Source organism: Phyllostomus hastatus, unplaced genomic scaffold (assembly GCF_019186645.2).
Source record: "Phyllostomus hastatus isolate PE091 unplaced genomic scaffold, TTU_PhHast_1.1 phas_contig_948, whole genome shotgun sequence".
Taxonomy (NCBI): Eukaryota; Metazoa; Chordata; class Mammalia; order Chiroptera; family Phyllostomidae; genus Phyllostomus; species Phyllostomus hastatus.
Genome location: NW_025333993.1, coordinates 6,620,510 through 6,647,485, shown reverse-complemented (window position 1 = coordinate 6,647,485; position 26,976 = coordinate 6,620,510). Strand labels below are relative to the sequence as shown.

At 51.8% G+C, this 26,976-nt stretch overlaps 1 protein-coding gene across 1 annotated transcript; it reads left to right on the top strand.

Annotated features, from left to right (window-relative positions):
- The first annotated feature begins 17,871 nt into the window (after nt 1–17,871).
- RIPPLY3 (ripply transcriptional repressor 3) lies at nt 17,872–26,776 on the top strand. The gene is made up of 4 exons (XM_045852654.1): nt 17,872–18,051; nt 19,158–19,224; nt 21,675–21,742; nt 25,981–26,776. Exons 1-4 carry the CDS (start codon nt 17,939–17,941, stop codon nt 26,261–26,263), a joined length of 531 nt encoding a protein of 176 aa, XP_045708610.1. The 5' UTR covers nt 17,872–17,938; the 3' UTR covers nt 26,264–26,776.
- The last annotated feature ends 200 nt before the right edge of the window (nt 26,777–26,976 follow it).

Below are 26,976 nucleotides of genomic sequence, written 5' to 3'. Positions count from 1 at the left end.
TCCCTCAACTTGAGCTCTGTTGCCAAGTGATCCAACTCAGGGTGTGCATTTTGGATACATGATGTCAACTCACCCCCATGGTGTGCTGACTTTGATCACGTGGTTAAGGCGGTCTCCACTGGTGTTTCCGCTATACAGCTACCTTTCTTACCTTTGTAGTGAATCATCTGGGGAGGAGTAACACCCCAACAAACTTGCACCCAGCGGTTTTTCAGTATGGAGACTTTTCGAACTCTGTTGTTCCTCCAGCATTCACCAGCTGGCATTCTAGCACAAAGAGGAGCTGTCCTTTTACCTCTATGTATGTGTTTGTAAGTTGAGGTGTCTTTTAGCATCACTCTGGATGTGTGGATTCTTTTTTATTCCATATGATCATTCACTAATGCAATACTCCTTTCAATGCTCAAATAGTTCCACATTCGGCCATTGGAAGCCCTGTCAGGCTGCCCCTGTGTCCTCCTGACCCGTCCCCATATCCTCCTTTGACCACCATCTTGCTTTCAGGTGACCCAACCTGTTCCTGGCTCTTCTCTCACTTCCCTGCCCCTCTCTGGATGAGCCGTTTCTCCCAGGAGCTCTGGAGAGTGATATTTAGAAACCAAGGCATGGACGTGAGGAATGCTCATGGATATCGGGGTGCTTTGCCCCGAGGCCCTCAGCAGACAGGCCCAGGCAGGATACGGAAGAGCTCTTGCCTTCTTTGTGTCCACATTTGTATCACCTTTGTGTCACCCTCTCCCACAGACAGCACCCTGCCTCCCCACAGTATCCTTATAACTGCTCATTTGCTTAATTCCACCACACACGGAAAATAGTCTCAGAATTGCTACTCCAGATCACTACCAATTACATGAAATTCAAAATTTCTTCGTAGGTATTTTTTTTGGCTTGTTTACACACACAAGGTATATAAAAGAGCCATGCTCGAAAGTAATTTGGGTTTACTTTTTTGTCCTGTGGGTAATTTACTATACATTTTTTAAAAAGATTTTATTTCATTTTTTTAGAGAGAAGAAGGAAGAGAGAAAGAGAGGAAGAGAAATATCGATGTGTGGTTACCTCTCCCACACCCCCCACTGGGGGCCTGGCCAGCAACCCGGCACGTGCCCTAGACTGGGAATCGGACCAGTGACTGTTTGACTCACAGGCCAGCGCTCAGCCACTGAGCCACACCAGCTGGGGGAATTTACTATGCATTTTAGTTCCTTTGTTTGCTTCCCTTTGGATGTGATTTTAGGTTTCTCTTCCCAATCTTTGTTGACTCAATTTTATTTTATTTTTTTAACTGAGTGTATAGATTCTTTTTTAAAAGATTTTATTTATTTCGTTTTAGAGAGGGAAGGGAGGGAGAAAGAGAGAGTGAGAGAAACATCAATGTGTGATTGCTGGGGGCCGTGGCCCGCAACCCAGGCATGTGCCCTGACTGGGAATCGAACCTGCGACACTTTGGTTCGCAGCCCGCGCTCAATCCACTGAGCTACGCCAGCCAGGCTCAATTTGATTTTTTGAATATTAAAACATTTACATGCTTCTTAAACTCAAAACTACCATAAAGGGCCTGGTTTGAGTAGGTGTCTTCACCTCTTAGACTTCCAGCCTATTCCCAGCCACCCACTGTAAGTAACCAACTTACTAGTTTTTAGTTTATTCTTCCTGAGGTTTTTTTTTTCTCCAAAATTAAGCAGACACAAATATTTCACTGTTACACCAAAAAAATAGCATAATATATGTACTTGTGTATTTAGCTTTTTCCATTATCTATATATCCTAGAAATCACTCCATACCAACTCATAAAGGTCTTCCTCTTTTTTTTTTTTTTTTTGCAACTGCATAGTACTCCATAGCGTGGCTGGACCACAGGTTTTTCACCCTATTGCCTGTGTATTGGCACTGAGGTTGTCTCCAAAACTGTGTCATTGCAAACAATGCTGCAATGAGTAACCTTGTACATATATCTATACTTCCGTGTTGGTGTAGGTGTTTCTTGAGGGTGAGTTCCTAGCTGTAAATTGCTAAGTCAAAGGGTAAATACACACTAAGTTTTGTCAGATATTGCCAAGTCCCCTCTACAGTTGTACCATGTTGCATTCCCACCAGCAATGTATCAGTGTCCTATGGCTTTGACTTTCTGCCAATTGCAGAGGTTAAAAGTAATAGCTCAGTCACGTGCATTTCTCTATCGTGAAAGTAAATGAACATTTGTTTAAGGGCCAGTTTTATACCATTTTCTGCAGATTGTCCACTCATGTCTTTTGCCCTTTTTAAATTGAATTTTCAGTCTTTGGTTCCCTCAATTTGCCAGTCCTTTATTTACGTAGGCTTTTGTTTGCTTTGCCATAGGGTTTTTGTTTTTCAATGTGCTCAAACGTAGCAATCTTTATTTTTCCTTTGCATCTGGATTTTGGGTTATTATAAAGCCTTTTCCCACACCCAGGTTAAGGAATCCTGCCGCGTTTTCTGGCCGCGGGTGGGCCAGTGCTGCTATCTGCCCCTAACCCTTGAACCTGGGACCTGTGGTCTGCGACGGTGCAGGGCGCCGGCGACCTGCCTGGCGCTGCTCCAACCCAGGCTCTCCCGCGGCTCCGGACCGCGCGTGCGCACTGAAAGCCTGCGGAGCCACCCGACGACCCGCGGGGAGGAGCGAGGGCTGCGGGAGCAGTCGCGGAGTCGCGGAGTCCCCTTCGCGGCCCTTCCGGAAACCCCGCCCCCTTCAGGCTTGCTAGAGCGGGTCTCCGGGCCTTTCCCGGGGCAACCCCGCGGCTCTGATCAACAACACGGCCCTCCCTCGGGCGGCGATCCCGACCTCCACTTCGTTCCGTGGAGCCCCGACCTACTTACTCCTCCGCGGGCGGGGGGTTGGGGTGCGGGGCGGTGGTCCCCGCCGCGCACTGCGCCCCCTCGCGGCCGCCTGGGCCTCCGCGCGGCTCAGGCCTCGGGGCCGCCGGGGAGCGCTCGCAAACAGCTTTAGACGCTAGACCCCACTCGCAGAGGAGAAAGCAGGCCGTTCGATCCTTCCCTCCTACCAGCCTTCCCTCCCCCAAGCGCCCCTGTAGACCTTTTTATTAACCCTCCCTCATGCATCCCCCCAGTCTCTGACCTTACAGGTCCGTATCTCCAGATGCTCAGTAAAAATAGGGGCGCTCCGCTTTCCCTCTCGGGTTTTTCCTCCTGACACCAAACACGTGGCGTCTTTTCCAGCAGCCACAACCAGTTCCCCAGTTCTCTGCCTCCACTTCAGATGCGAGCCGCACACGGGTTGCCCAGGCTCCCCACATTTCTGCCCAGCACACTGCAACTCATGGGTGTCTACGCCCCACCCCGCAGGTTCGAGAACCCCCTAGGACTCGCGCCGGATTCAGGACAGCGCTTCACGTAACTACTATCGGTTTGCAAATGGAAGAAATGCGCCGCAGAGGGCCGGGGCGGGGGCGGGAGCAGAGCTACGTGGGCTTCTGCAAGGGCCCCACCGCGACAGCACGAAACTGACCCCTTTGCTTACAAGGTTTTCACGGGTGGGGAAAGGGAACTGAAAGCTCCAACCTTCTAATCGCTTAGTTGGTTCTCCTGGCTACCAGCCCCCATCCTGAAGCGAAGCGGGGAGCACAATTATCACCTCATTAGCTTAATTAAACTCAGATATGGCTGAAAGGGACTCGTTATGAATAACAAAGACCTCTTATCACTCAGCAAATTCCCAGGGTTGGAGAAGCTTTGTGCCAGGAACTGGGGACAAAGGCCAAATATGTATTTTTATAATACACTTCTCCACACCCCAAACCCCACGATATAATCGTGGGAAAACATCAGGCAAATTCCAGGACAAGAACGTCCTACAAAATACCCGACCTCAAAACTGTCAAGGTCACTCAAAACAAGGGGAATCTGAGAACTGTCACAGCCAACAGGAGCTAAGGAGGTGGTGGAATGTACCTGGTATGTGGACGGGGTCCTGGAACGGGAGAAGGACATTAGAGAAGAACAGAAGAAATCTGAGTGAAGTATGAACTGCAGTTAATAATAATGCACCAATGAGAGTTTATGAGTTGCCACAATTATACCATACTGATGTGAGATACTAACAGGAAATGGGTTTATAGAAACTATCTTGCAAATTGTCGGTAAATCTAAAACTCTTCTAAAGTAAAGTTTATTTTTAAAAATATTTTAATAAAGGCCCTTCAATGTTTAGTATCCACCTTCTCTAGAAGGCAAAGAGAGTTTGTAAATGACCACTTTGTTCTTCTATTTATGGTCAGTGGGCTGGCGGGTGGGAAGAAAAATCCTGGAATGGGAATACTGATGTTCCGTATGATACACATATTGGACGCAGCAGGAGTGTGAGGAAGAAAACCCCCCCACCCCCCACCCCAGCCAAGGTGTAGATGAAGTGACGCTGACCTCAGGCAGGCTGAGGACACACGGGGGCTCAGAATGAGGAGAAGTGGGGTGAGCCCCTGTGGGTGTGGCTCAGTGGACTGAGCACCGACCCACAAACCAAAGGGCCGCCAGTTCGATTCCCAGTCAGGGCACATGCCTGGGTTGTGGACCTGGCCCACATATCTGGCCCACTGTGCATGAGAGGCAATCACACATTGATGTTTCTCTTCCTCTCTCTCTCCTTCCCTTCCCCTCTATTTAAAAATAAATAAATAAAATCTTAATTAAAAAGACGAGGTGGGGTGAGATTTCTTCCAGGAGAGCCCTTCTCTCGCTGTGAGGTTTTGCTCCGGGTCCCTCTGTTTCTCAGAAGCAGCCCAGAGATCTTGTGCAGCTGGGGGACCCTGTGGATGTGTGTCTGACGTCACCTAGGAAACCCAGAGAAGAGACAGGCCGGCCACCTGCGTTGGTGGTCAGGCGAGTCCTTGAGTCAGCTGTGGCCCTTGGGAGAGGGAACGGGAGCTGGCCTTGGCTCGGGGAGGGTCCTGTCCAGAAAGCTGCGGGCACCGAGGGGGGAGCACAGGCTTTCCAGGGCTGAGGAAGTGGCGAGTTAACCCCCTCAGCCTAGTTGCATTTGCCAGAATCAGGAAATCTGCAGACAAGAAGAATCTCCAGAGAAACCCCCGAAATTCCCATGTAAAGTGGACAGCAATAGCCAGCCCTGAGAGCAGGTCAGACCTGTCCTTTCCTCCTACCCCTCCCCCCCACTCGGAGTGGAGACAGAGCCGGCGGGGGAGGGCACCAAGGAGGTCTGCAAAGCACAGAAACCTCCAACCACACCCCCTTCCCACAGGCATGGCCTTGGAATGGTTGAGGACTGATTCATAATTACAGCTGACCGTACTAGTTTCTGAACTGAGAACAACCTATTGCATTAAAAGGACCCTAACACTGTCTCTTACATAAAGTGAGCCGACAAGTTTTGGACCGATGTTACGGGCTGAATTGTGGCGCCCTCCAAAAGGATATTTTGACATCTTAACCGCCAGCACCTTATGATGTGACCTGATTTGGAAATGGGGTCCCTGCAGGTGTAGTTAGTTGAGATGAGGTCACCCTGGAGAAGGGTGGGCCCTGACACATGGTGACCGGTGTCGTCACAAGAAGAAGCCCCGTGAAGACACACAGAGGGAGAGCCGCTCCCTCTGTGTCTGGTGCGGTGACGAAGACAGAGATTGAGCGGTGCGGCGACCCACCCAAGCCGGGAAGAGGCAGGGAAGGGCTCCCCCGTGGGCTTCAGAGGCAGCGTGTCCCTGCCCACTGCCCACCCGTGCATGTTGCACTGCTGACCGCCAGACTGTGAGGTAGTAGCCAAGTTCTGTTTTAAGTTATCCAGTAGGTGGCACTTTGTTACAGAAGCCCTGGGACATTAATACCGAGGAAGATAGTTCCCGCTACACGCGTGTTAGAGAGACAGTGGAAAATGAAGTTGTGTGCATCGCAGCTCACGAGCCGGGCAGACAACATATCAGTCACTCGCCTGTGCTGTAAGTCCCTCAGGTTCGACAGGCCCCTGGCACAGGGGCCCAGGCCTGTCTGTGGAACCAAAGGAAAACCTCAGGGTGCCCCTTCTGGGAACTCGCCCTGCAGACAATCATACACGTGCACAATGGCGTGTGCACGTACACGGTTTCCACTGAGGCACTGTTTGTAATACAGTATCCTGCCCGCCTCCCCTGCCCTGTCTGCAGTTTTGGTTTGCACAGTTTCGGTTACCTGCAGTCAGTCTCCGTCCAAAAATATTAAGTGGAAAATTCCAGAAAGAAACAACCCGTATGTTTCAACTTGTGTACTCTATTGGGTAGCGTGACGGAATCGCTCACCCTCCCGCTCCATCGAGTCCAGGACGTGACTCGTGCCCTCGTCCAGCATCTGCACAATGGAGCTGCCCTCGGCCCGTGAGTCCCCTCGGTGCCGTCTGGTTTATCAGATCCGCTCCCTAGGTATCACAGAGCCTCTGTTCAAATGACCTTTGTTTTACTTAATAATGGCCCCGAAGTGAAAGAGTAGTGATGCTGGCAACTTGGATAGGCCCAAGAGAAGCTGTCAAGTGCTTCCCTTACGTGAAAAGGTAAAGAACGTAATAGGTAAAGGGGAAACGTAATTTATTTAGGATTTGTTGCTAGCCATGATTTCGGGCAGCCTCTGGGGGTCTTGGAATGTATCCCCTGTGGATAATGGGGAACTACTGACTGAGGAAGCCGCCTAAATGTCCGTTAGGTACGGACAGTTATAGAGATGTGGGCATTCTGCACACTGAACACTTCGCAGCTATTAAAAATAAAAGGATAAAGGTGCTCTCCGTGTGTTAATGTAGAAATAGAAATATCTGGGATATAGTAACCTACCTTTTGCGTAAAAGGCAGGGGTCTAATAAGAAAGTGTAGCTGTACCTGCTTATATTTGCATAAAAAACCCTTAAACGGGCACAGAAAGCTTTGGGCGCGAACAGGGGTGAGAAGGGGACTTCTCACTCTGTCGATTTTTTTTATCCTCACCAAAGAATGTTTTTGTCATTGTTTTTAGAGGAGGGGAACGGGGAAGAGAGAGAAACATCAATGTGAAAGAGAAATTTTGATCAGTTGCCTGTTGTACGTGTCCCCATCTGGAACTGAACCTGCAGCCTAGGTATGTACCCTGACCGGGAATCAAACCTGCAACCTTTTGGTTGCGGGACGACGCTCCAACCAACTGAGCCACACGGGCCAGGTCTCACTCTGTCACTTTTTATGCTGTGTTATTTTTGAGCTATGCAAACACATGACCATCTACTGATAACGTGAAATAAAAAACGAATAAAGACAACACCCCACACTGGGTTTTCCGGAGCGAGGAGGTGATTCGGTACACTGAACAGCAAGTGGGTACACGAACCCTAGAGCGCGCGGCTAGACGGTGAGGCATTGATCAGAGAATGATCAGATGTTTTGAACCAGGAGTAGCATCTTGCAGCAGCGTTAGTCTGGATCAGAGAGAGGGGTGGTGGTACTGTCCAGGTGTGACATGGTGAGGGCTGGGGCCAGTAGTGGCAGTGAAATAGGAGACAGAGGTTCCCAAGAAAGAGCTAAAAAGAAAAATCCCTGGCCCCGGCTTGGGAGCAGTGGTTAGAGCCTCGTCCCGATGCACCAAGGCTGTGGTTTGATCCCTGGTCAGGGCACACGAGAGAATCGACCAATGAATGCACGAAAAGTGGAACACCAACAATTGATGTCTCTCTTCCCTCTCTAAAGTCAACAAAAATACATTTTGAAAAGTTAGAAAATAAAAGGCATTTGTTGAGTGTCATTTATGTACCAGACACCTGTTCTGGATGGCTAAGGGTGAAACAAGGCCTTGGACTAGAAGCAGTCAAGGTCAGTTTCCAGGAATGTACAGGGAGGCACACTCACGTGGTTCCGGACGATCGGCCCCGGAGGAGACTGGGGCCGGCCGTGGGAACAGGAGCCCTGCACTCATTCTGCTGCCGGGGCTGCCACACTAAAGCACCGCAAACTGGGTGACTTCAGCAACAGGAGTTTCCTTCCTCGGACTCGCAGGCAGGTCTGACTGCTTCCGAGGGCCTATCTGCCTTGACTGGAGGTGGCCAATTTCTCCTTCCAGTGGGCCAGCGTCCTAATCTCTTCTTCCAAGGGCAGAGCCACATCGGATTACCGCCCACCCTGATGATCTCATCTGACTTCTTTAGAAATCCTGCATCCAAATATAGTTACATTTCGAGGTATTGGGGATCAAGACTTGAACATATGAATTTGGAGGGGACACAATTGAGCCCATAACTAGCCCCCCTTTTTAAAACATGTTTTTTGTTTACTGATTTGAGAGCGCAAGAGAGAAACAGCAATTGGCTGTTCTGCTTATTTATGCATTCATTGGTTGATTCTTGTATGTGCTGTGACCGGGGCTTGAACCGCAACCCGGCATATTGGGACGACGCCTTAACGAGCTGAGCTACCCGGCCAGGGCTTAACAAACTCCTTTTCATGGGGAGCTGGGTGCACAGCACAGGGCCACCCCTGCCACCCGCTGCAGACCGAACAAGACGAGCCCATCAAGTTGGGCTCAGTGGAGCTCTGTGAGGCTCTCAGGTGTCAAGGGTACGGCCCCCTCCCGGAAAGGCAGGCCAGGTGCAGCTGGCGTGGGCTGGTTTCCCTGTGGAACCCTGGGGAGTGGAGACAGGTGAGGTGGGCAGGTCCCTGGAGACCCTAGATGGAGCCTGAGCCCAGGGGTGAAGGTGTAATCAGGGGTGTCTGACCCATGGCCTGCAGGCCGCAGGTGGCCCAGGATGGCTATGGATGTGGCCCAACACAAAATTGTAAGTTTACTTAAAACATTATGAGATTTTTGTGTGTGTGTGATCACTTGTCGCAATGTATTTAATGGGTGGCCCAGGACAATTCTTCTTCTAGTGCGGCCCAGAGACGCCGAAAGGGTGAACAGCCCTGGAAATTATTCCGGTTCCATTTCCGATGTGTGGGGTTGTTCCCCCAGCGCCAGGCAGCTCTCGGACGCCAGCTGAGTGTCTAACAATTCAGCTCAACCTAGAAATAGCAAAAAATCCTGTTCAGAGACTGCGATCATCTTTGGCCAATAATTTATTTAACACAAATTCACTGGAGGAATTATCATAATTTCACAAGCCGATAAAATACAGGATAATGTCTCTAAGAAGCCAATAAAGAATTGCTCCAAACCAAGGATGGATTCATTACACTATTGTTCCAGGCAGGGGTGGGGGGAGCGGGGATGAAAGAAAGAAAGACCCACTGTAGTTCGAGGTAGACCTTCCTACAAGCCGGTCCTCGAGTGAGTTGGCCCAGCCAGCAGAGGGCCGATGCCCCGGTGCCGGCAGGAAACAAGGTTCCTTGTTGCTAGAGCTCGCTGCTAGCGTGGGTGAGCAAGATGATGTCCTTCCTGAGACCACAGCACAGTTGTCACCACAGCTCACGACCGCTCGCTGTGCCACGGCAGGAGCTGATACGCCAGGGTCTCCAGAGAGCTCTTGAGACCAGCAGAGTGGCCTTGTCCAGACTGGCCATTCTGGGCCAGGCCTCACAGAACCCTGTCATCCGCAGCCGCCCCTCGCCAGAGCCGCTCCCACGGGCTCCGGTCCACAAGCCCCCGCAGTGCCCCTCACTTCACTCCTGCTTCAGAATGACTTTCCTCATAACAACAACCTCACGTTTGGCATCAGCAAGTGGATTTGAATCATGTCGAAACACACGCAAGACCCGTGCTTCCGACGGACCAGCCGTGCATGAGAGGTTCCCGGGGCCCCTCCTCGCTTCCCGTTAGTTTGCTGGAGTGGCTCACAGAACTCGCAGAAACCTTACGCGCTGTCCCGCCGGGCTATCACAAAAGGCTGCGACTCAGGAACAGCCCCACCGAGGAGACAGGCAGGACAGGGTATGGGGGAAGGGTGCAGAGCTGCCATGTCCCCTCTGGGGGCGCCACTCTCCCCAAATCTCCACCCAGCCTCAAAGCTCTCCGAACCCCGTTCACATAAGTTCTTACGAAGGTGCTGTTACGCAGCCATGACTGATTAAAGCACTGGCCATCGGCAGCCGACTCAACCTTTTCAGTCCCTCTCCTCTCCCTGGTCAGTGTGACCGACCACCAGGTGGTTGGTTCCCCGGCAGCTAACCCCCAACCTCTGGTGCTTTCCTAAAGCCACCTCATTAATATAAACTCAGGTGTGGTCGAAAGCGGTTTGTTACAAACATTAAGATACCTTTATCACTCATCACTTAGGGAATTCCGAGGGTTTCGGAAGCTCTGTGTCAGAAACAGGGACCAAATGTGTAGCTCATCCCACTGTCGCGATGTAAGGCAGCGTCCGTGGGAAAGGGCGAGCCCGTGGGGTCGGGGAGCAGGACCGAAGTCCAGGCTGTGGCACGGCCGGGGCAGGTACGGGGACGTCAGGAAGGACTTCGGCCAAGGGTCAGAGGTTGCGTCCATGCCAGGGGAAAAATAAGCATCCAGGTAGACTCAGCTCATCTCAAGGAGCTGTACGGTGACCTCAGCGCACGTCCTTGGGGACAGAGCCCCGTCTTCATGTGCACCCACAGGCGCGCACGCCAGTCCTGGGGGAGACCATCTCCCACCCATGCACCCGAGCTTTTGCTGGCTGGGGACAGGAATGGCCTGATGCCTGTTCCCGGCGTGCACCTCGTCCCACCTGTCTGAGCCGACTAGTGGAGGCCACTTGGAGGGTGGCAAGCTCTGAGCTCACAGCTACACCCATCTCTGGGTGTCCTCTCACTCTTTTCTTTTTAAATTAATTTTATCGGGGTGACATTGGGCCGTACGGGTTTCAGGTGCACATTTCTATGGTGCATGATCTGCACCCACATTGTGTGCCCGCCCCCCAGGTCCCGTCCCTGTTCGTCACAGAGCCTGGGCAGTACACTGGGCACGTTTGCCCATTTTTATTTCAAAGGTCAGGAAAAAAAAAAACAACTATTGTACATTTCCAGGGGCTGCAGAAGCCTAGGACTGTCCCGCTTTTTCATCTCATGTTCTCCATTCCTTTCCTCGCTCCATTAAAATATATAAACACCAAAAAAGTGTTTTCACTCTCGACACCATAAAAATGCCGAGAGGCTGACGGAACAGCAACAGTCGGAGGGTGAGCCTATCGGGGTGGCAGCAGAGTGACAGCATGGCCGGAAGCCCAGATGACTTCAGTGGACACTAATCAGAAGGGTACAGGTCCTGTCACTGTAACACAGTCACCTTCCTCACACGATGGTGTTCACAAAGGTGGCACCCTGGAAGGCCAGTGTGACTGGAAGGTGAGATTGAGTCTGACGGGTGACCGACCGACAGGCGACTGGAGCTCTGTCTCCCGTGGAGTGTGGGAGCAGAAGAAACTTTGCTCTTCCCTCCAGGCTCTTCCGGCCGGTCTGATAAGCCGGTCAACAGGAGACAGGTGAGCACGAGAAAACGACCCAGTTTAGTCACGTCCACAGATGGGAGCCCCGCATACGTTACAGACTCAGAGACTCTGCAGGCCCGGAGGTCCCGAGACAGAAAAGGGGCATGGGGTCTAAGTCGCCCTGAGCTACGGGTGAGGTCAGCTACCTTGGGGGCTACAAAGTGTCATTGCAGGATGACGAGAAGAATGGGCGTTTGGTAGATAAGAGCTCGCCCTGCTCTATGGGTAGGTCAGATGAAGTCATCCTTGGTCATCTCTTACGAGGAAGTCCCCTAATTCCAGGTCTCCTGCGTAGTTAAGGGAGGGGCCCCAAGTTGTCTAGAGCCTGCGGCTAAAGTTGCCTTTAGCTCAGAGTCACCTGCGTACCACCGAGGCACACCGTGGAAGGGGGGTTGTTCTGAACCCCCACCCTTGCAGACTTGCTCAGCCCCGGATTCTGGAGCGAGCCTGCCCTGGCTTTCTGGGTGACTTCGAAGGAATGATTCCACTTCCTCGTGACTTGATTTCCCCACCTGCAAAATATGGATGCTACTGCTCTCTGCCTCACACGTCGTGAGGCCTGAGTAAATTAACGTCTCCAGACCACAGTGCCTGGCGCATGGTGCGTGTTAGCCGCGGGCATTGTTGTCGCATGGGCCATGATCACCGCAGCGGGCAGGTCGTCAGTGAGCTCCTGCTGTCCGGCCTGTGCAGTGAAGAGGAGCCAGCTCCGGATCCGGGGTTCTGGCTCCTCTGACACGGCCTGGCCTCCCACCCCGCAGCCCTGCCCACGGCCGGGCCGTCGCAAACCAGCAGGCGTTGCTTCGCTCTCCTGCAGACACAGCTGGAAGAGGGAGTCGCATCACCGTGGTGGTGGAGGTAAACTCAGGGACCAGTTTGGAGATGGGGGAGGGTGTCAGTCTCCTGGGGCTGCTGAGACCAATGACCACGACCGGGTGGCTTACAATAACGGAGAGTCAGCCCCTCCCAGCTCTGGAGGCCAGAAGCCTGCAGTCGAGGGTGTGAAGGGCTGTTTCCTCCCCGAGGCTCCGTGGCCTCTCTCCCAGCTGCTGCTGGCCGCCGGGACCCACCGGTTCCCCAGCTGGTGGACACAGGACTCCCTCCCGTCCCACCTCGGTCTCCACATCCCTTCTTCTCCGTGTGTCTAGAGTGTCTCCGATGGCCCTCTGTTCTTCTCTCACAAAGGCACCTGCCATTGATTTGGGCAACTTTGGGGATACATGGCACTCCTTGCGGGGGGTGGGGGGTGGGGAATGAAAGTCACCTGTCAGTGGACTTCTGGTCTGCTCTCAGTCCAGAACAGCCTCTGTTCAAGCTCCTTAACGACATCAGCAAAGCCCCATTTTCTGAGTGAGGTCACATCCGCAGGTTCTGGGGGTCGGGGCTGGGACATACCTTTGGGGGGCCATTATTCAACCAAACAGGGGGACGCCGTCCTGCTGGCTGCGGGGACAGCCGCAGCGAGACGCCCTGCTAGTGCCGTATGCAGGCAAAACACCCTGCTTTCCACGTTCTCGCACGTGGCGGGTCAAGCCCAAGCCCCTGATGGAACCGGACAACTGCAAAGGCCCTGCTTCTCTCCTGAGGCTTCCGTGGGCCCAGCTACCCTCCCTCCGACACCTGCCCGGCCTCCCCCGAGGTGGGCGGTGCTCTCGGTGAACGCAGCAGACAGAAGCCCCGCCCCGTGCAGCAGACGCTCCAGTGGGAGGGGCGACAATGCATATGGTAAGTAGATACAAATAGAGTGTGTTTTATGGGATAGGTCCTGTGCAGAAAAATAAAAGAGGCAAGGAAGGAGGCGGTGCGGGTGCGTGTCAGGGAGACTTCAGACAGGTGGCCAGGGAAGGCGTCATCCTCAGGGGACACTTGAGTAAAGGCTTGAAGGAGGTGAGGGAGACCCATGAGGTTATCTGGAAGGACCGGGTTCCAGGCAGAGGCCCTGAAAGGCGAGTGTGTCTGGCTGTCCCTGGTCCACAAAGAGTCCAGAGGTCAGGGACGCTACAGGACGGTGGACAGGCGAGCAAGCAGAGGATGAGATCAGTGGGGAAGGAGGGGGGAGATCAATGTGGGGGGGAGGGCTGGCAGCCATCGCTGTGGCCCTGGCTTAGCAGAGGGAGGACGGGCCATGGTTCCAGGGTCCAGACCTCAGACCACGGGCTGAAGCTACAGAGCTCTGGAGTCTCAGGGAGAAGCTTGGTTTTAGAAACCATTTCCCCCTCTTTCACACTTTGAATACAATTCCATGTTGAAAGTTTTTTCTTTCAAAAGCAAGCTCAACCCTTAAAATAATCTTTCAGAACCAAATACATTTAATCTAGCAATTTGACTTCTGAGTATACACCCCAAAGAACTGAAGGCAGAGACTCCCACGGGTGCTATCCCTGACAGCACTGTTCACGGCAGCCAAAAGGTGGAAGCAATCCTAGCACCCCTCATCGGACGGATGGATAAACAAAACGTGGTCCATACATACACTGGAATGTTACTTGGTTTTGAAAAGGAAGGAAATGCTGACATGTGTTACATCGTGGATGAACCTCGAGGCCATTACGGTAAATGAAATTAATCAGTCACAAAAAGATGAATACTGTATAATTCCACTCCTATGAGGTCCCCAGAATAATCCTGTTCATACAACAGAGAGTAGAGCAAACGGCGGCCAGGGGCAGAGGGAGGGAGAGATGGGGGTTCATGTTTGATGGTGCAGGTGCAGTTTAGGGAGATAAAAAAGCTCAGGAGACCTGGCTGGCGTAGCTCAGTGGATTGAGCGTGGGCTGCGAATCAAAGCGTCGCAGGTTCGATTCCCAGTCAGGGCACATGCCTGGGTTGCAGGCCATGACCCCCAGCAACTGCCCATTGATGTTTCTCTCTCTTTCTCTATCTCCCTCCCTTCCCTCTCTAAAAATAAATAAATAAAATATTAAAAAAAAAAAGCTCGGGAGACCGATGATAGTGCAACATGGATGTGCTTAGTGCCACTGACCTGTGTACTTCAGAACACCTAAAAATCGTTGAAAGGGAAATCTTATGTTGTTTGTATCTTACCACAATTTTTTAAAATAAAAACAAACTCTTAAAAATCAAAACACCAAATCTATCTTATTCCTATGGATCAAGTACACTTTTTTTTTGGTCTCTAAAAAATATTTCAACCCCTAACAATACTGACAGCAGTGAAAACATCTCACAGCTCCTAAGTCAGCTTTCAGAGCGGCCTCGGCCCTCGCGGAGCGGATAACAGGAAGCAGGGGCCGCTGAAACAGAAGAAGAGGAAATGGGCTTCCCCGCCTGTCTTCCACTCTGTTTATGTAAAAATATTCTGCCCTCGGAGATGTTTTGACTTTTGGTATCCTCCTCCTGGGCAAGCCGGAAGCCCTGGGAGTTAACATCTTCACTCTTTGTTTCTAAGCAACAACTGAAAGTCGGCAGGGGAAAAAGAATTTTTAATTAAAGAGAGCACAGCAAGAAACAGAACCTCAGTGTGATCTGTTTCCGCACGTCACCCCCCTCCCAGGCTGGAGTGCGCACACTTGGGGTTTCGCGGTTTTTCCCAGTCTGTAAAGCACGGGCCGAGTTAAAAGTCCCCAGAGGTTTCTACACCCTTTTCCAAATTACTTCCTCTCATAAAGATCTTCCTTGAACCCCCAAAAGTTTATGTTTGAGAAGCGATTATAACACAAAAGCCCACTGAATTCCCAATGATCTCATTAGCAGTGTGTTTCTTTGACTACATTTTAGTTATTCTAACTGCAGCAACAACTCTGGAAAAAAAAAACCCCACAATGCCTTTATTCTATATTACCAGTGAATTTATTTTTCACTAAATTCATGTTCAAAGCCATGCATAGTTGATGATTATAAGGATGGAGTTAGGCTACAGCTCCTTGAAGGTAGAGTAGCTACATAAATGATTTGGAACTCTTAAGAAAACTTGCCTCTTTTCTCATTTATTTACTTCTTCAATATTTATGGGTATTAGTACGAGATCACTGATATTTATTTTACACTTTGGGTTATAATTCCCTACTACTTTGTTTTGTTGCTCAAATGGTCCCAGCTTTGGCCATTGTGGTCTGAACGTGTTCTTGGCGGAAGAAAACAAAGCAAAACCCCCCAAAAAGACAAAACGGAGTGTGCAGTTGCCATGCTGGGTTCTTTCCCCCTTTAAATTTACTTTGAGTGGCATCCAGTTTGCAAAGCCCATGGACGCCCAAGGGACATCAGTGCTGGCTCTCTAACCAGATGGGGGCTTTATTTTACTTCTCTGAACCCCACTTTCCAAATCTGTAAAATAAAGATAATGCCTATGTGCAGGGCTGAAGTGAGGATAACGTGCATAATTTATAATACTCGTAGTGCTCCACAAAGGGACAGATGAGTCCAGGGATAGGAAGCGCCTGGAACAGCCCCGCCCAGAGTGACAGAGAGGAGGGTGCCCGCCCCCAGGGCAGGAGGGGAAGGGGTGTAGGGAGTGACCGCTTGATGGGGGCGGGGTTTCAAAAGTCCTGGATGGTGGTGTCGGTGGCAAAACAAGGCAGGTACTTTACCACAATAAAAAAGAAATATGTGCTTATTGTCGAAAATTTAGAAAACATTTTTTTTTGCTTTAATTCCTTTGTAATCCCAATATTCGGTGGCCACCGTCTTGACCTAGGCCCCTGCTACAGATGGTCTGGACCCCCTCACACGGTTTTGTCCTTTTAACGCCCTGTTGTGCACATTTTCCTGGGCTGCTCAAAACCCAGTGAACATTTTTTAAAATATTTTATTTATTTATTTTTAGAGAGGGAAGAGAGGGAGAAAGAGAGAGAGAAACATCAATGTGCGGTTGCTGGGGGCCGTGGCCTGCAACCCAGGCATGTGCCCTGACTGGGAATCGAACCTGTGATGCTTTGGTTCACAGCCCGTGCTCAATCCACTGAGCTACGCCAGCCAGGGTTCCAGTAAACATTTTTATTAGCTGCATAATATTCCACCATTGCTTATTTAATCAATGCCACGTTGTTAGACAAATTTTTCAGCATTATCAAGAACACTACAATGAACTCCTCTCCGTGATCACCTGCATCTTGTTCCCATTTTAAAATACATCTTTTGGGTTACAATTTTTAGTATCACAGGGAAGTAGAATTACTGGCTCAAGAGGTGACCACGTTCAAGGCACCTGATAGAAGTTGTCATACCTTCTCAGCAAGGTGTGTTGATGACAAACGTCACCATCGACCTGGAAGACACTCGGTTTTAGGCACGCAGACCTGGTTGCCCACACCTGCTGTATAAAATCTTCTCTGCCTTGGTCAATACAGCATCTCATGGTCCCAGTGTTGCCTCTTAATGTTCCTTGCCTGTCCCCACCCCTCAGCTATATTTAGTGTCTTTTTGAATCATTGTATAAAATTTTACGTAAAAATTAGGTTATTTGTTAATCCCCCCTTTGCCCTCAAATTAGTTTTAATTATCGTCGCAGTCTGTTGCTCTTCAAGGAGACAGTGGGAACATTTAAATTTTTGAAGATCTTTGATTTGGAGACGGCAGGGTCGGTGGGGCGCAGAGACGCTCGGAGCGAAGCTGCGAGGCCCAGCCCACAGCCTTCCGCGACCTCGGCGCCCGCCTCGCCCACCAGCACTGCGCCCCCCTGACGCTGCGCTCCGACGCGGCAGGCGAGTCCTGCGGGGGCTGGGAAGTGTCCCTGGCTGCCCTTTAAGCCCGGAGGGGCGCTAACCCGAGGCAAATCCCACTCCCGTGAAAAGCCACGTTCTTCCCCAAGGCGCCCGTGGGTGGGAAGGGTGCTCTGCTCGTCTCGCTCTCCTCTCCACGACCCTCCACCCGGTTCGAGCATCGCCGTCGGGACGTCCCGGGCGCCCGCCGTTCACGCCGAAGGCAGGGCGGGTCCACGCGCTCTCGAGGCTTCTGCAGCCGCTCTCAAAACCCCGAGACCGCTTTCAAGAGGTGGGCATGGGGTTCCTCTAAATCTGGGGACCAAGATGCTCGCGCAGGAACCAGAATCCCGAGGACTGCGGGAAACCCCAAAGGCGTGGGAAGGATCCACGGACCCTCCCATCTCACACTCGGCCGGGGAGGCCCCTCGGCGAGCACCCGCCCCCCCACAACCCTCGAAGGAGGGCCCTCGACGGAACCGCCCACGGCCCCGCCCTCCACGTGTCCTCCTCCTCGTGCTCCGCGGGTCACTTCCCACCGTCCCTTCCACCAGCTTCCTGGTCGCAGCTCCTGGCGACCCTCTCTGGGTTTCCTTTGTCCCCTTCCCACCCTTGTTCCGCGGCTTCCCGGGTCGCCTCCTTGGTACCCACCACTCCACCCTCGTCTCGCCGCGGCTCGCCCTCCCGGAGCTTTTCTTGTCCCCTCCCCCTCTACGGCCTCCCTGTCTCCTCCGGGAGCGTCTCCCGTGACCTTCCCGCCCCCTCCGGCTTCCCCTGTCCCCTCCCCTCCCCGCCCCCGTTTTTAAACCTGGCGCCGGGCGCGCGGGTAGGTGAGCGCCGTAGCTCGAGCGGTTACGGGCGCCGCTGAGTCCCCCGCGCAGCTGGAGGGGCGCGGGCTCCGCGGGCACCATGAGACCAGAGACGGCGGCCGGAGCCCGGGAGGCGCGGGGTCGCGTCTGTCATTGCCCCGCGGACGGTGCCCGGAGGCCACCGCCGCCGCCGCCGCCGCGCGAGCCCGAGAGGTGAGGGTGTCCCTGCGGCCCGGGTGGGCGCGTCGGGAGGCGCTTGGCGCCGGGAGCGGGATGCCCGGGCCCTGAGTCCCCGAATCTCACCACGACGCAGGGCAAGTTCCTTAGCCAGAGACGGGGACGCAGAGTCGTCTGGGTTCCAGCGCCCAGCGGCGGAGGTCCCGGAGGTTTCCGCGAGGAAATGGGCCGGCGCTTCCGCTGGTCTGAAATTCAGCCGGCTGGGAGCGCGGCTGTCTCCCGGCCTCTCACCGAGCCGTGCAGGGGGGTCCCTTCGCGCTCACTGTCACCGCCTTAGGGGCAGTCTTGGCGCTGTTTGAGGCTCAGCGACCGCTGCCCCGTGCGCCGGCCCTTGTCAAGGTAGTGAAGTTTAAGGAATGATCATAAAGGCCGGGAAGTGTGGAAGGGGCTGGGTGGCCGGGCAGCCAGAGAGGAGAAGCCGAGTCCCCTTTGTGCATTGTACCCAATAGAACTCTTGTAGAATCATCTCTGGAGTCAAGAGCCTTCATAACTGAGGCAGTGTCCTTGGGATTAATGAGCGACAAAGTAGCCAGTCATGGGAGGGAATCTGAATTGAAGAGTCCAGCCAGGCAGGGAGGGAAATTCCTCAACTAACGTGTCCCCTGATAATTGTATCAGACTTGGGACTTCTCAGAGCCCTGTGGAGGCGGAGAACTGGGGGTGTGGCAGGCCGGAAAAACACACAAGGCATTGTGTATCCACAGACTGGGGGCTTGAGGGGACACTGGGGTGTACAGTGACTCTTTGGGTTTTTTTTTAATATTTTACTTATTTATTTTCAGAGAGGAGAAGGGAGGGAGGAAGGGAGAGAGAGAGAGAGAGAGAGAAACATCAATGTGTGGTTTCCTCTGGCACACCTCCCACTGGGATCTGCCCTGCAACCCAGGCATATGCCCTGACTGGGAATCAAACCTGCCACCCTTTGGTTTGAAGGCTGGCACTCAATCCATTGAGCCACACCAGCCAGGACCCCAGTGTCTCCTCTGCACACAGTAGCAGTGATAAGAATGATAACTCTTATGGCGTAATTCTGAAAGACAGCAGAGGATGCTGGGGTTCACTCCTGGTCCCTGCCTTTCCAGCTCTACACCGTGGAGACCTTGGACCCTGACGCCTCGAGATGCTGAGCGGACCAGACCTGGAGGCCAGGTGAGGTGAAGTGTGGCGTGGTGGGTATCCCCCAGTTCAGTCAGAAAACAGCACCGTCTCTGAAATGAGGGGACCATGATCAGCCCCCCGCCCAGCCCTGCCTTGGTGGTCTAGGGCAGAAGCAAGCGGTCTACACTAAGAGCCTGGTGAGTGGTGTCCGTCAGAGCCCAGGCACAGGAGACTGGGCTCCTGCTTGCTCCTCCTTCCCTGAAAAGCAAAGCCTCTCCAGCACAGCTGTTTCACGGGCCTTATAAGTGAGTTCTACTATGTTGGGGCTTTTTTTTTTCCTACCCCTTGCAGACCAGCAGGTAGAGAGAGGCCGGAGAGAAGGCTGCCTTGGTCCCCTCGCCTCAGAAGAATGATGCGTGTGTCATTACATGCTGGGCAGGTGCCACCGTGTAAATAAGGGCAGAGGCCAGTCTGGGGTGCCCCAGAGATGTGGTGGAAAGGCTGCTGCTGCTGCCTGGGCCTTTCTGGCGCACTTTCGACCCTGTCTGCAAGCACTGCTGGGATAGCTCGTGCTGGCTGAGCAAATACACTCCGGTGGAGGGCTTTGTGGGTGAAGATTAATGGCCACCACTGTTCTTTTGTGTCCTGCAGTGGTGACTACATTGCTTTACACTGGTTGAAGTGACGGCTTGGACTTGCTTTCATGGAATTTACCTTTTCTTGGTAAATTTTAAAATATAAATGGATGGCTCTTCTTTTAAAATACTGAAGTTAATTAGACTAGTAAGGACCAATTTAATTTACATATAACTACATGTGACTTATGGCAGTTATTTGTAATGTGATAAACTCAGGTGCAGGAAAGCAGATTTAGATGCTTTTTAAAAGTCGTGTGAATAATTTCAAAAATTACATTTTGCATTTAAATTACATTTAAAAATTATTCACACGGATTTAAAGTTTTAGTTCAGCTACTATTATTTAAAGAATGAAGCAAGTAAATATCAAATTAACAAGAAATATGACTTTGTAGCCCAAATTAGTGTTAAATTCATGCGATGTCTAAATGATGAAAAATAATTGCTTCTTTTGCATTCAAACGTGAGTTCTTACACATAAGACTTAAAAAAAAGATTTTATTTATTTATTTTTAGAGAGGGGAAGGGAGGGAGAAAAACATCAGTGTGTGGTTGCCTCTTGCCTGCCTTCTGCTGGGGACCTGTCCTGCAACCCAGGTACACGCCCTGACTGGGAATCGAACCTGTGACCTCTTGGTGCTCAATCCACTGAGCCACACCAGCCAGGGCCATAAGATGTTTTTTTAATTTTTATTTTATTGTTTATGGTATTTCAGTTGTCCCCGCCTTGTCTCTGCCCACCTCCACCCAGCTTAAACATAAGAGTTAAAAGGTCCTTGGAAGAGAGGGTATATAGAAATACACAATTATCCCACTTTCTTTTAAATGTATGTAGAGCCTATCAGTTGCAAGAATAGAAATACTATAGCATACTTCCTTACGTAAGGCAAGAGGGTGCGTTTTTTATCCCTATTGTGATGAGAAGGCCGTTCGTGGGAAAAGTGAAGATTGCAGAAGAAATGTTAAACTGTAGCGACTTTCTAGTTGATTGTCAACACGGCACACTGGTTGAAGCAGTTGTGTCCTTGGATTTTTTTTTTTTTTGACGGGGGGCGGTGGAGGGTGGGAGTCTCGTGGGCCTGTGGCGCTCGCTGCCCCACTTCCCCCGGGCCCCGTCTCTACCGAGCCCAGCTGGCTGGACGGAGCGGCCAGCGGTGAGCGACCGCCCGCGGAGTACCGCGCCTGGTGGGGTGCGGGGGGGGGGGGAAGCTCCGCGCGGGAAGGGAACGCTTGCTCCACAGCGCCCTCTCCCGACCAAGAGGAGAATTCCTTGGCTCCGGAGCCCTGTTGGGCATTTCCCGAGAAATTTCAGGGAATGCTTCAAGGCCCTGACCTGAGTGGAGCCACCCTCATCCACTGGTGCCCCTAAGTCCCCTTGGGAGCCCTCTCCCTCCCCTGCCTGGGGACAGTGAACGGCAGACTAACCCTTTGTTGACCTCTGTTCCATTTCCCTCCTGGCTACTTGCCAGCCCTGCCAAGCCGGCGATTTCCTGGAAGATGTCACGACCTGTGTTCTCCGGGACCCACCCTCCGGTTCTCCAGGCCGCCCACCCCGTGGCTTGGGCGGAGTCCGAGGCACGCGTGTCCCTCCCCATTGGATTTAAAACGCTTGGACACGAGGGGGGGGCTGTGGTGGACCCACCTGTCCATCTTTGAATCCCTCACAGTGCCCTGGACATCCTCCCCGGCGACAGTAAAAGGAAGACAGGCGTACGGAGTTCTGCTAGGGGGTTTAAACCGTCTCTGAGGTCCCAGCTGATGCTGACACGCGCAGGCCACTTAGATTTTGTGTTTATAAATTTCAGGATGCGACTCCAGAGGCTCCTTGATTGTGTGCGTTTGTGTGTGTGTCTGTCTTTACAGCTGGAAGCTGGGGGCGACCAACAGACTTCTGGATCGAAGGGGGCCTTTGGGTTTCAGCATCCTGTAAGGTAACACGACCTCACAGTAAGAAATGCAGCGTTTCCTTTTACTGTCAGCGTTCGCACACTTGAGCACCTTCTACTGCATGCATTTTCAACCAAGTGCAGAATAATTCCGTACTCCCCAACATTATTTAGTTACTATTATCCCAAGAAACTTCAGGGATATTTATTGGGACTTTTTTTTTTCAAGGCGATACTAGCAAATATCTTTTTTTAAAAGATTTTATTTATTTATTTTTAGAGAGGGGAGGGAGGGAGAAAGAGAGAGAGAGAGAAACATCAATGTGCGGTTGCTGGGGGCCATGGCCTGCAACCCAGGCACGTACCCTGACTGGGAATTGAACCTGCGACACTTTGGTTCGCAGCCCGCGCTCAATCCACTGAGCTACGCCAGCCAGGGTACAAATAGCTTTTTAGAAAATGGTATTACAGTTCTTCCCGTTTTTCTCCCTTTCCCCACCTCCACTCAACCCTAATCTTCTCCCCTCCCTCAGTCAATCCCCACACCTGTGTCCGTGGGTCATGCTTTCGTGGGACTTCCGGAACCTGTTCATTTATTCACTCAGGCTTTGTTTGAGTTGCAAGTTGGACTTGGCCTGCCTTTCCTTCAAACCTTTCATTTAATACCTCTTATTACATATTATGTCTTGTGTTAAATTTAGTGGAATATGAGTTGCCTAGGCATGCCTTAGCTGTTCAGATACATTTCTATCTCCCTCCCGGGATATGTTAGCGTGTTATCTAGCAGGGGTGTCAGACGTCTTGGCATCTCTGGGCCACAGTGGAAGAAGAGTCGTCTTGGGCCACACATTAAATACATTGCAACATGTAATCACACACACAAAAATCTCATAATGTTTTAAGTAAATTTACGAATTTGTGTTGGGTCGAATTCATAGCCATGCTGGGCCGAGGGTTGGACCCCGTGCAAACAGAGTGGGCCTTTGAAGCAGAAGTGCTGCCCGAACTGGAATGGATGGGTGCTCCCCCAAATGTCCTCCGCTCTTTCTTGGGGGGCTTCTGCGGTCCTGGTGGGAGCAAGCCCCCCACTGCTGTTTCCCTTACAATTCAAGCCTTAGCAGCAGGTGGCTTGTGCTGCAGGGGGTGGGGGGTATCTTTTTCTCTGTCTCTATCCACCACTTTCCTACTAGAATAAAACTAGTCTGTGCCCCGACTTTTCACCGGAGTGTTTCCCCCTGCTTACCCTGGCAGACTGGACCCTTCATCACACCCATGGACACTGACCGCAGAAGGTGCTAACTAGAGCCCTCAGAGTGGTCACAGGGTGACTGTTGGACAAGGGAAGCTTTCCCAGGGGCCTTTCTGTCAGTGGTCCTTAGTCCTCGTGGGATCACTGGGGAAGCTTTAGAAATACAGACCGTGGTCGGTGGCCCCCCCCAGGAGGGTCCGAAGCGCTTGTTCTGGGGAAGGCCTCAGGGCCTGTGTTCTGCAGGCTCTGCAGGAGATCTGGGACGTGCTTCGGGGTGAGACCCCCACCCTCCTGGGCCTTCCCCTGCACCACCTGCCAGGGCCTGCCACCTGCAGACGCCCTGCTCCTGCTCCGGCTCCCCAACTTTAGATTCGGTGAACATGCAGTGACTGGTGAGGCATGCGTTGCAAACTAAAGAACCGTTTTATCACAGAGACTTTCAAGCCTGTACCAAAGCAGAGAGAACAGGACAGTGAGCCCCCTGTGCCCAGCACCAACCAGCCTTATTCATCATCGGCGTTTTCCGACCCGATCACCTCGGTCGCCCTCTCCCAACTCTTTTTTTTTTAATTGTTGGCAGAATATTTTAAGGCAAATTCCAGACATCCTACGAATTCGAATTCACCTGTAAATACAGTAGCCCCCCCCCCCCCACTTACCTGTGGCTTCACTTTCTGAGGTTTCCGTCTACGCAGAGTTACACAACTTACAGCTTTCAAATTTCACGTCCTTCCATGAGTCAATGATGAAATCTCACCCTTTCCACCGCCCGGACGTGAATCACCCCTTTGTCCGGCAGCTCCACGCTGCAGCTGCTGCCTGACTGTTAGTCACTCAGCAGCGCTCTCGGCAACGAGATCGACTGTCAGAGCATCTCAGTGCTTGTGTTCGAGCGACCTTCACTTACCTGAGAGTGGGCCCGAAGCCGTACATTTGATTACAGCATATTGTCTTTTAATTTTTATGTGTTGATTTTAGAGAGAGAAAGAGAGAAAAGGATATCAGTTTGCTGTTCTACTTATTTATGCATTCATTGGTCGATTCTTTTTTTTAAGATTTTATTTATTTATTTTTTTTTAAAGAGGGGAAGGGAGGGAGAAAGAGAGGGAGAGAAACATCAATCAATGTGTGGCTGCTTCTTGCACACCCCATACTGGGGACCTGGCCTGCAACCCAGGCATGTGCCCTAACCAGGAATCGAACCAGCAACCCTTTGGTTCACAGGCCAGCACGCCAGCACTCAACCCACTGAGCCACACTAGCCAGAGGTCATTGGTTGATTCTTGTAGGTGCTCTGACCTAGGATCAAACCCATAACCTTGGCACATAAGGATGACGCTCTAACCAACTGAGCTACCCTGCTAGGGCCAACGTATTGTTATCATTATTCTATTTTATTATTAGTTATTGTTAATCTCTTACTGTGCCTAATTTATAAATTAAACTTTACCATAGGCATGTATGTATGCTTAGGAAACAGTACAGTTTGTGTAGAGTTCGGTGTTATCTGTGGTTTCAGGTATCCACTGTGGGGGGGGGGGGCCTTGCAACGTGCCCACCAAGGATACAGGCAGACTACCGGACTCCAGCATAATGCTAAGTTTAACATGACCAAACTCTATGCTGTGCTTATATCACACTCATAGGCATGGAGTCTTTTCTGCCAGTTGCAGAGTTTCTCAACTACAAACACTTGGTTGGGACTGGCTCATTCTTTGTTGCTGGAGGTGAGAGGCTGTCCTGGGCATTACAGGATCCAAAACCGTGTCCCTGGCCTCTACCCACTCTGTGCCAGTAGTTTCTCCTCAGTTGTGGCAACAACAAAAAAACGTCTCCAGACATTGCCACCAGCCTCCTAGAGGTTGAGGTGAAGAATCACTGGTCTGTCGGAAAGCTTAGGGAATTTGAAATGGTCAGGCGTTATTTCTAGCCAGGTGTGTTTTCTCGCTCTTCCTTGCCAGGGGACGCAAAATCCAAAAAGGGGGACTTGAGATCAGCTTTGCAAATAAGCAGTGATCAATTGATAATCCTGTCGGTTCCTCAGGAGACCACAGGGGGAAATGCAAACAAGTCCATAAAATGTTTTCAAGGACGAGAGAGGGTGGAGAGAGAGGGAGCGTTTTACAGACTTTCACTAGAATCCTAAGTTTACAAAACCTGGAGTTAGAGGTTCCAAATGTATATTATTTCTTTTATTTTTTAAAAAAGATTTTATTTATTTTCAGAGAGAGGGGAAGGGAGGGAGAAAGAGAGGGAGAGAAACATCAATGTGTGGCTGCCTCTTATGCGCCCCCTACTGGGGACCTGGTGGGCAACCCAGGCGTGTGCCCTGACTGGGAATTGAACCAGTGACCCCTTGGTTCACAGGCCGGCACTCAGTCCACTGAGCCACACCAGCCAGGGCTTCCTTTTTAAAATAGAGATACAGTTATACTATCAAAATGTCCCCAGAGTGGGGTCTTTCTCCTTTTCTCTTCCCTTTTCACTTTCTCCCTTTCTCTTCCTACTGCATAAATGGCCAGGGCTGCCGCTTTCCCTTCCAGACAGGCCAGCGACCCACCCCTATAGCTTCTCTAGGGCAACGTCCAGAAGGATTAGCTGCTTCTCTTCTAGCCCAGGGTCTCAGAGTGGAGTTTGAACTGGAGCCCAAAGGGCCACAGCATTGCCCAACGCTTCGGGGCTTCACCTGAACAGGACCAGGATTGGGGGGGGGGGGCCTCCTACTCCTCATCTTGGAACTCAGTGTTTCCGTTTCCTCTTACCTCCACGGGAGCACGCCCTTTCTCCTCCACTGACTTGCTCACTCAGATCGTAACTCATTGCCGAAGTAGCGTGGGACCCTCGCCAGCCCTCGGCCTCTGCCCCTGCCCGCAGTGGCGTCCTGGTGACGTGATACAAAGCGCTGCGTGCAGCGAAGGCAAAATCCGAGAGGAAGTTTGGCAGTTAGCTGATTCGAGGAAAAAAAAAGATCATTTAGATGCAGCTGTGAACTGTTTCAAGTTGATTCACGCTGGATTTGTTTCTTACCTATTAGGCTTTATTTACCCGTTTCCAAGCGCCAAGAATACCTGCAGAGTTCTGGGGAGAAAGTGCTGGCCAGTTTCCCCGTGCAAGCCACCATCCACTTCTATGACGACGCGTCGGACTCGGAGGACACAGAGCGCGAGGAAGACCCGCCGCCGCCTCCCCGGGAGGCGCAGGGCTGGGCGGAGGACCGCCCAGGAGGTCCGCGCCGAGAGGAGCTGGTGCGCCCTGGACAGAGGTCTGGAGGACAGGGTAGCTCCCCGGGGGGCGCCGAGTGCTCCTCCTCCAAATAGGTGGGGTCTCCCGGGCCAGACCTGCCTCGCATGCCCTCCTGGGGACAGCTGTGCCTGGACACTTCTCATTTGCCCCGGGTGTGCGTGGGGTCGGGGCGGCCTTGGCTTTGGCCGTCTCTGTCCAGCACTCCATGTAGGGTGAGGAGGACTCGCGGCTGTCCCTTTTCCTTGGGCCGACTCTTCCCCGGGGCACCCCTGTGCACCACCGGGAGAGGGGTCCAGCGCCAAGGGGACCTTTGCGTCCACACGGGTTCTTAGCGGGCTGGGTGGACTTCCAAAGCGCGGTCAGCGCGGCCACTGCCTCTCGCTTCACCTGAGGCGCATTATTTTGCTATTTCTGCTTTTGTGGAAAAGACACTGTGAGAAGGTTGATGTGCTTGGGTAGTGGCATTCTGAAAAACTTATTTATCAAAAACAAACAAAATGCCCTGGCTGGCGTAGCTCAGTGGATTGAGCGCGGGCTGCGAACCAAAGTGTTGCAGGTTCGATTCCCAGTCAGGGCACATGCCTGGGTTGCAGGCCACGGCCCCCAGCAACCACACATTGATGTTTCTCTCTCTTTCTCTTTCTCCCTCCCTTCCCTAACTCTAAAAAATAAATAAATAAATAAAAATTAAAAAAAAATGGATAAAATCTTTAAAAAATAAAATAAAATAAAATAAAACAAAAAAACCAAAACAAAACAGTAATCCCTGTAAGAATAACAGAAGTAA